Below are 10092 nucleotides of genomic sequence, written 5' to 3' on the forward strand. Positions count from 1 at the left end.
TGATTGATGGTATCTACGTTTTCTTGATGGAAATTTATGTTCACTTAATAAATAAATACAAATTAATTTCTACAAATATATTAATAAAAACTTTACAATTGTTTCGCATCCTTGAGGCTTCTTCACTAGTTTATTTATTAACTGATCATGAATTTCCATCAAGAAAACGTAGATACCATCAATCATATTCACTTATTTTTTTGGATAGTATCTAGATTTATTTCTCTTGCAATAAAAGGATTATAAAGACAAATTCTTTCTTCTATTTTGCAAACAAATGAAGAAATTTTGTGTAAGAAAGTACTTAAAATTATTGTATCTACTTGGAGCACTTTCTAGTTTTTAAGTAGCCCTTCCATGACCTATATAGGCGAATATTAAATGTTCTAGTCCCAAGTAAAGAGTTATTATAGAGCCTTCTGCCACCAAGAAATGGAAAATTTAGGTTTATTATTCTTGCAAAAGAAGTAAAAAAAGAAGGATCAAATTGTAAAAGGGGCAAAGGCACTACAGTAGAATAAAGTTTAATTTTAAGCTAAACATTTTTAGATTTATTGCTAAAAACTACGAGAAAATACTGAATCTTGAAAAGGAAACAACAAATGGAATCTGAAATTTTTAGTTCTTCAGATGTAGCATAAAAAGTATTTTTTGATTTTCCAAATATTGTTAAGGCCAAAATAATAATGTTTAATGAAAAAGACGTTCTACTCAACAACATATTTGATAACTAATCATAAACCACGCGTTGTAAAGGCGTATAAACCCGGAAATTTTAAAGGACATCATAGACAGAAGGTTTCCAATGGTAATGACCCGTATTGGTCTCGATCACAACATAGGTAGCTAATACATACCTCAATAAAGCTTTATAGCTAAGTCACTTATCCGGATGTCCTTCATAATTTAAAATTCGAAACTTTTATCTTTTCATATGAGAAAACAACAATTTATTTCATAGATTGTATGAATCCACACTCGCGGTAATTTACTGAACAATAAATTGCTTATTATTTTTTTACGGTTTTATTATTTCCTAATTAATTATAGAGAAACTACTTTAATAAAACAAGAGGTTTAAGGTACAAAAATACATTTTTTGTGTTAGAAAAGTACAATAATGTAACATTCAGTAATTTACTTTCCTTTTTGTTTTATGACTTTGATTTTGTCATTTGCTACCAATTTAATTAAGAATGATATTTGTTTTTTCTTGGTGAAGCACTATTTTTAATTAAGTATCTAGATTGTCTTTTCTCTTTTAAGTAAAATAAGTAGGGGAATGGTAATTAGATTGTATTTAATTGTTTAACTTGTGGTTTTCCTTCTTGGTTTTGATTAAATCATCCAGCTTATCTAAGCTTGAGGATATTAGANAGCTGTTTTACACATTTAAAAGAAATGCAAAGACAGGTAATTGAAAAAAGTACCCATCAAAAACTAAATCTTTAAAGAGCGTAATGCTGTCTCAACAAATTGTTTTGATTTAACTGATCTGGCTGAAGAGGACCTTAATTGGTCCTAGAACGGCCTGAGGTAGAGGGATTTTAGTCGGTAGGTCCGAGAACTTCTTCCTCGGGAATCCGACACTACCCAGTTGTACGGACGGCTGGGTGTCTTTTGAAGATTTCCCCTCTTCCACGAAAACATAAAAAAAAAACTGATTAGGAGGTAAAACTAACGTATGAGACGGCAACTTTTCACATAGAATTGTTTAAACAGTTGCCTTACGAAGTATTGAAATTTGTAACTGCTTCTGACGCATTCGTAGTTAATGTAAATCTATCATAAAATTCAAATAAAGTAAGTAGGCAGATTATTACAGAAATAGTTTATTGCTTAAAATTGTAAAATTAGATTTACATTTTTTGTCTGACTATCCCAAAGTTGTTTTTATAAAAATCTGTATTCTATGTTAAATATTTTCGTAGTTTATAAGAATTTAATTGGAATTGTTGATAAATTAATACTGCTTTTTATTTTTGTATTCGTCGCTGATAAAAGTCACCTAATCGAAACAGTTATTGAAGTGATATAAATTTTGTTAAAACATATCTCATTTATATGTTTTGTTTGTGTTTATACCTAATTCATACCAATTTCATTAGCTCAAGCGCCGCCAATTTGTTTTATTTTTAATGGTAACTTATTTCAACAATTCCCTTTTTTTAAAAATTTCAATTTGTTTTAATATACCCATACAATTTAATATATTAAAGTATTTCGATAAATTCAGTATTTAATTTTTTAATAATAGAATAACTTAAATCGGTGCAATCTTGTTGGAACAGTTTTCAATAGGATTTATTTTATTTAGTTTTTTGTAAATACTAATTTTATTAGTCCAAGCTAGTACCTACTAATCTTCTTTTGTTTTATTTTTATCAGCTACTTTTTTTTCAATTAAAGAATTAATATATTTCCATGAACTGAATGAAATAAAACAACAAAATAATATACAACAAACAGAGGTACGTTTATATTTCAATATTATTGGAAGATACGACAATGGTAATGATAGNATAGAAATTTATACAGTTGCAACAATCCCAATTGCTCTTCACTTTTAAGGCTGCATAAAATAAATTGGTCAAAAGTCTTTCAAGGTGAAGAGTGTAAGAATTCATAGGTAAGGTTCGTTGTGAAGTAAAAGTAAATCAATTTCGAAATAGTTTAGCCTTTTTTGGGATTTTTTCTCAACACAAATTTAACTACTGCCGCTTGATTTCGTTTAAGTTAATCTATAAAAACATCGACATAGTTTAAAGTATAGTTTCGTAAACAGAAGTAGGAAATACATTTTATATGTAAATTACACAATGAAAACAAAGTTGTGTAAAAACAAAAACACTTTACTTTGTTATTGAAATGTATGTACACCTGTTTCTGATGAGATCGGTTTTATAATTGTCACTAAAAGGAACTGAATTAAATTGATTACACTTTAAACTGATTAACTGTGTTTAAAATCGGGAATCCAATTTGACTATTAAGTAACACACAACAACAACAATTGTTACTTTTTTGTAGAATTTACACAGAAACTTTGTACGAATTAAAATAGACTTTCAATTAGTTGAAAGTGAAGAAAATAAAAAGCGAAACGTTGGTGTTATACCGAATGAAAAAGAGCAAGCTTTAAAAAAAATCTAAAAATAAAATAGAAAATGGAAAACTTCTTACCTTTGACGACAGTTTCTTGTAAAATATGAACTTTCTTTTTACAAAATCGCGCCAAAAGGACGCTGAGGAACGTCCGCAAAAAATAATGCAGTTCTAAAAGTCCATAAAGCACAACAACCGCGACCAAAAAAGCCCCGACTATGTAGCACACTGTCATTCTTCGTTTGTTTTATTTGTAATTTTTGTTTTGTTGCTTAACAATTAAAACGAGATTTGAAACTTGGAAAATGAAAATGCTCTCTACATATCCATTTAGCGCTTAGATCACGCGAAACATAAACACAATGACCATTTTAACGTTTACTATTCCAACGTACTTGGACGCATACTGAATAAAATTTCGATTTAGAGTAATAAATGTATTACGGCAATTTTCCTTCGCGAACGTCACTGTCTACATTTTAATTGTGCCAGCGCAGCGTGTGAGACAAAGAAATAAATTGTGGAAACTGCAACAGTCCAACAATAATAATTTTTTGCTGACGAATGATTAAAAGTAAGCGCAAAGATGTTTCATCATCACCGCGGAAAGAATTTATAAACACTCCGTCTATTCCGGCAAAGAAGTCCACCTTTGAAACTACCAGTGGAAGTAGTCATGTGACGTCAGAGCCGCGACCAGGGTTATCCTGGACCGGAAAATCAGTCGATCAGTTTGATTTTGCGCTTTTCGCTGCGTGTATCTGATACACTCATTAACAAGCAAATAAGGACATCTTCAACTGAATTATTTATTGATCGTTGAGATAAATTTTTAAATTTTATTCTAGAATTTATTATCATCAAATTATGATAAAGGTTGACCGTCAGTAAATATGGATAGATCAAAAATAGATTGTATGCATTTTACTGTTCAAAGATTAGGATGGATTTTTAATTTTTATGTGTTATTAATTAACCACAAAAAAATTAAAATGAATTGAATTAGTATGGGAATATGTTCTCATTTGTTAATTAAATATAATTACCGTATTTTTTAACCCACTACTAAGTAGTCAATTCGAGACCTATTATGTATGAGTGATGATGGGTGGCTTCTAGCATTGAATTAAACTATTTTATATATTTTTTCATTAAAGTGTTCCAAAAACTGTTTGAAATCTCCTATAAAGTTGAAAATTTATCCAGTTTAAAGAGTGTGGATTTAGAATAAGTGAAATGTTTATAGGGTGACCCTCAATTAGAATGTTCTTGGATATTTAGGAATGTTCTGCGTGTGAATTTGCAACTTAACTACCAACTATTCGTTTGGAATAGAAATGAGAATGTAAACCCAACGAAAGGGGTTGTTATTAGCTAGTTTTATAACAAAACTAAATACATTTACTTTTACTACTTTATATTCAACATATACCACATTTGCCTAGATATTACAATGATCTTTGCCTTGAATCATACAAAATGGTACCTGCCACTCGTCTTTTTTTTCAGTTGTTTTATTTTGCAATCTATAAACTTTAGAATGTAATTTTTGAAAGTATCACCTCTCATTTTTGTAAGTATGCTGAAAAGATGCTGAACGTGATTTAAATAAAAATCAATTAATATAAAAAATAAAATCGTTTATATGCAAGGTATTCTTAATATTTACAAGGTGTGTATGTATGTATTTGTATTCACTTTAGAAAATGAAAACTAAAGTAAGCATTACTTGTACTTGCTGATTAATTTTAGCTATTTAGTCATTACATGATCTTAATTTTGTACAGAATTATTACGTTAAACATATATTGACACTTGTTATATAAGTTTTATAGTTAATTATTAGGCTTAATGAATAATTAATTTAAACAGCTAGTCTTATGGAAGATATGTAAATTCATATTTTTACAATCTTCGATTCTCTGTTGACCTTGACCTTATCTCTGCTATTTTCATTGCCCTACAAAATCGATTTTGGCTAGAATTTCAAGTAACATTTAGGCATTTAGGGTATAAAATAAATAACGCAGTTGTACTTTATTAACATCACATTCTTATAGTCTATTTATACAATAATATTGTTAAAATATTATAACTTTATTTTAGGTGAAAAAGTACTGGCAAACTTTCAATTTTACATTGTGGTAATAGTTGTAATGCTTGCACTTTTATCGTCTTGTAAATTTGAATTTCCTTCTATCCATTTCACCAAAAATTCAGGGGGTTCGGGTTTCTTAACGGTTTGTTTAATCCGTTGTGAAATTGATTCCAAAATACTTTCACAGGTGCAGTTTATCATTTTCACTTCTTGAATAACAAACGCATTGATTAAACCTCCTTTCGTTATAAATTTGTACTGCAAATAGAAGCTTTTGTTGTCCCAATACAAAAGCTGAAATTAAGTAAGTCTTTAATTTATTAGTGCAAATCCTCTCAATTACATAAAAACAGGAATGAGTACCTTCAATTATCTTGTAAATTTGAATACAAGGTGTGTATAAGTAGATAGATAGTACCATATAAATAAAGCCTTTCCAAGACTGTATAATTTAATATATAAATATGTATAGATAGGTAGGTATAATATTTCTCATCAATTTTTAAATACCTGTTTCAGTCACTTGAGATATTTGAGAACCTCCAGGCAATCCTGCTACCGATAATAAAAGAGTAACAAAAATAACAGACATTATTCAATTTTTTTGCCTAACTTAATTACGAAATACTAATAGGTAATGGGCTAATATGAAATAATAGAATACCAAATATCAACATGATGAACTCCCACCTTTTCTGTAAATATTTAAAAAACACGGTAATTTTCCATAGGATTTACCTGACCAATATGCAATACTTGTGTTTACCCAGTTTGGATAAATTAAATCTATAGATATTCCATAAAAATTCATTATAAATGTTAGTAAAACGCCTATTTCCGTAAATTACTTTATTTCATCTTAATAAAACCTTTTCTTTTTGAGGCTTCAGCATCAGGAGTTTCTTGTATGATAACATGTGACATGAACAATATAATTATGAAAACTAGACCAAATAGATGCGCTATCAACGTTTTTTATTTACCTTAGTTTTTATCTTGAATATAGTTGATAACTTAATAAATCGACAGTAGACAATTGTGGCCTTTTTTACGGCACCTGCACCCTTATTTTCTGCAATAGCTCTCATTGATCCCAATCGAATCGAAAAATCGAGTCTGGCAAAGTCAACTTCTCGTAAATATTTTGAGTTGTTCATGCCATGCAAAAATTGATCCAAATCGGTAGTAAAACAAAAACCTACAACGATATTGACTCAAATTATAAAATTATATTTAACCAGAACGACATGAGCAATAATAAAAATTAATGAGAATTTTTTGTAGTTCTTTTTATTATGCACAGAAAGCAGAAATATTTTTAAAAGTGGTTTAGTAGTTAAGATCTTATTTATCATCAAAACAACTCTAATAACTTTTTTCTTTTGATTTGTTATTTTGTATTACGTTGATGCATTGTAATGAAGACAATTTGCAATAAATTACGTAAAAGTCCATTATTTAAAAGTGTTATTATGCAAAAGAACGGATACTACAAAACAAGGACCATTAGTTAACTACGATTTTAAATATTCACTAATTCAAATATTTCCATTCGATTAAATAACAAATATTTATTGTGTTCAACCAAAAACGCGAAAAATAAGATTTACAGTGGAAAAATATTTCTAGTTTTTCTTGATCGCGTATATTTGCAACTATCATATTAAAAATTGATTGGTATTTAATAAAACAATAAAAACAAAGACTACAAATACGTACGTGAATGCACATTAAAAACAGTGGATATTTTCTTAGCTATGATAAAACCATTTTACTAATAATGCAACTATATCACCGGCATCTTTTTTTTCATACTTATTTTAATATTAGTACTATATCTTTTAACCTACCTGTGATGGTTGTTTCATCCGAAATATCAATAGTTTTCTTAAAACACATAGCAATAAATGTCACCCAAACAGTACGTAAAAAATAACTAATATCAAAACATATTTGAAAAAAAATGATAATTGTTAAAACAATGATCCATATAACTAATGGATCCATATTGGAACTCGGTTTAAGAAAATGTTATATCTATCAACTTTTGCCGCTATTTCTAACACAAGAACGTGAAAAAAGCTCATTAACTTTATCAAAATCACAGAACTTGTAAATATGAAAATACTGCACCTAGAACAATGCAATACTTGCTACATATTAATAAGATACATATATATTTGCACTTCATTATATATATTTTTTTAATTGTCGTATATGTGAGGTTGAAATTAAAATTTAATACATTCCTTTGTTAAATACATTAAATGTAAAGAAATTGTGTTTTCTTTAACAATTTAAATACACTACAAAAATGTTTGTGACATTTTTTATACTGTGTCATTAANAATAAAAAAGAAGTAAATTCAAAGAAGCAAATGTTTATAAGATAATAAGAGTTTTTAATAAAGAAAGGTAATAAAAATTTCAAATTACATCCTTTTAAATTTTATATTTCAATTCAATTTTTAATACCTTATTAAACTCTAATTACGGATTATAATAAATTCACATGTATATTAAAATAATAGGTAATGGCTCATTTGTATTTCTTTGTATACTTATCTCTAGATTTCTATAACTAATTTGAGATTTTAGATTAAAATGGTACCAATTTTGATGGATCCAAAATTGGGAAAAAGAAATCAGTTAAAAAAGGACATCATATTATGATAAAAACACTTTTTTATTAATTGTCTGTATAAATTACATCGATACCTGAAATCTACTCATTAAAAAAAACAAATGGAAATGTTTTCTATGACCTTTGAGTTCTTTTTAGATTGCAATATCTTTCGCCAAAATAAAATGCCCTTTCCAGTCTAAATAACGCAACATCCCTTATTAAATAGATTCCTTCAGCCTAAATCTGAAAGTCCTAGCTCAATTAGAAGTGCCCTTTAGGTTTTGGTAATTAATGAATATTTTTGACAAATAGACAGACAACAGGGGTTCCGTTTTACTTTTTGATTAAGTTTCGGAACCTTAAACGCCAATTTATTATTAATAATAACTAACTGAAACGCATAATGTTATGTCACTATTTATATTAGAGAAACATTATTAAAGAGTATTACTGTAACAATAAACTATTATATGATTACCTCCTGTACTGATTTTATTCGTTTATTTTTTTCATTACACTTGTATTTTAAATAGCATTTCGTTACTGATAGAGCCATCTCTTGATACGAATCTGTATTTTAAATAAATGTTTGCTGTATGTGGAGCCATCTTTTGCAACACGCATGTATTCACTCAACTTTCATTTTATTTGAAATTTTAAATTTTAAATCATTACATTTATCAATAAATCTNTTTCTCACCCTTTTCAACTTTTCAATAGCTGCCCAGGCATCAGACACCTTGTAACGTAAAAATTTATGTATTTGTAGGACTATTTTTGTGTTAAAATCTATGTAAAAGGACTTAGTATAAGTAATCTTTAGTTGTGTGGTCCCAGTGTTGTGCTTGTTATGACTAATATGGTGCATTTACGTACAAGAAAATACTACAAACCAAGACGTACACCACGAGAATCAAATTTCAAAACGTTATTTATATTTGAGGAGGAGAATGTCGTGTGGTTAAGGACCACTTTCTTGACGCATATCCCGAAACATGTGGAGCAGCCGTGGGTAATGGAAAATATTTCTGCGTTATAGTGCGAACCATTTTAAATTTGCTAACTTTCAACACTGCACAAGTNGTTAATCGATTTTGGTGATCACTTTAATTAATTATTTTTATGTTAATTGGCGACGCTTCAAAGACATTTCGTCTTCCTCATCAAGCTATACTAATTATAGTCTCAACGTCGCTAATTAATATAAAAATTTTGCAGTGTTCACCACAATCGGATTAATTGATCTTACCCCCAATTTAAAATCTTGTTTTATTATTTCTATAATCATATTTTTGTAATGACACATAATAAGTCTGACATTTAAATTGGAATTACAATTTGTATTAGTGGTGCGTAATTATGTAAAATTTACATATTTCTGCCGGACTTTATAATTTATTAATTTACCGATGATGTAATACATAGGTATACGAGTATCGAACTTTCACAAAATTTCAAAGAAAATGAAATGAATTAAAACGAAAATAACCAACTAGAAAAATCATATCGTAATAATAATAATGGTTAATGCTTTTCATCAGTAAAGTTAACAGTTATTGAAAGCATTTCTAATTTGATCTTATTGAAGTTGTCTTAACCATAAGGAAGTTCTTTATTTAAATCTATTTTTAATAACTTGACAAAAAAGAAATATGAAAGCCAAGCAAAATTAATTTTATTGAAAGATGAATTTTGATTGTAATAAATCATTCTAAAAATGACGTTAATTGAATTAAAGAAGAAAGAAAGTAATTGTGGAAATGTACATAGATCGTTTTTTTATTATATCTTACCTTAGAAGTAATAAAATAGCGACTAAAAAGCTTTAGAAATCTCCTATATCGAATGGTGGTAGCACAAATGGCAATGCTACCCCCTTTAGCTTTGATTGTGCGAAACAGTCCAGTCCTTTCGTAAAAATCTGCCCGTGCAAAGTCCAATTCTCTCATAAACCTGGCATTATTCATATGATATAGAAAAGTATCTATATCAGAAGTCAAACAAATACCTAAAAATTTAAATGTTTATAAATACAAATACAAAACAAATGTGAATGAGACCTTAAAATTAATAGATCTTTGCTAGCCTTTAGCATTAAAGCAATTAACTCTTTCTTGTGAAACTATAATTTTAGAAGGTATGAAATAAATTAATTAAAATATTATAAATTTATACAGTTGCAACAATCCCAATTGCTCTTCACTTTTAAGGCTGCATAAAATAAATTGGTCAAAAGTCTTTCAAGGTGAAGAGTGTAAGAATT

General features: G+C 28.2%; 2 protein-coding genes across 3 annotated transcripts in view; both read right to left on the minus strand.

Moving 5' to 3' along the window:
• The window catches only part of LOC112904614 (protein THEM6-like), a 7889-nt gene extending 4155 nt beyond the window's left edge, over nucleotides 1-3734 (minus strand). The window contains exon 1 of the mRNA XM_025975093.1: nucleotides 3184-3734. Within this exon, the coding sequence (XP_025830878.1) occupies nucleotides 3184-3340 (157 nt within the window). The 5' untranslated portion in view covers nucleotides 3341-3734. The remainder of the gene's footprint in view (nucleotides 1-3183) is intronic.
• Nucleotides 3735-4920: 1186 nt separating this feature from the next.
• Nucleotides 4921-10092, minus strand: part of LOC108744757 (protein THEM6-like) — an 11408-nt gene continuing 6236 nt past the window's right edge. Inside the window, exons 1-3 of one of the 2 annotated variants that reach the window (XM_025975065.1) lie at nucleotides 7054-7267; nucleotides 6187-6401; nucleotides 4921-5497 (exon numbers count right to left, since the gene is read on the minus strand). In XM_025975065.1, coding sequence (XP_025830850.1) covers nucleotides 5240-5497; nucleotides 6187-6401; nucleotides 7054-7210 — 630 coding nt within the window. In that variant the 5' untranslated portion in view covers nucleotides 7211-7267 and the 3' untranslated portion in view covers nucleotides 4921-5239. Of the gene's footprint in view, nucleotides 5498-6186; nucleotides 6402-7053; nucleotides 7268-9622; nucleotides 9838-10092 lie in introns of those variants that run through there. The other variant, XM_025975066.1, reaches the window with a different exon arrangement.

Source organism: Agrilus planipennis, unplaced genomic scaffold, assembly GCF_000699045.2.
Source record: "Agrilus planipennis isolate EAB-ADULT unplaced genomic scaffold, Apla_2.0 scaffold35, whole genome shotgun sequence".
NCBI lineage: Eukaryota > Metazoa > Arthropoda > Insecta > Coleoptera > Buprestidae > Agrilus > Agrilus planipennis.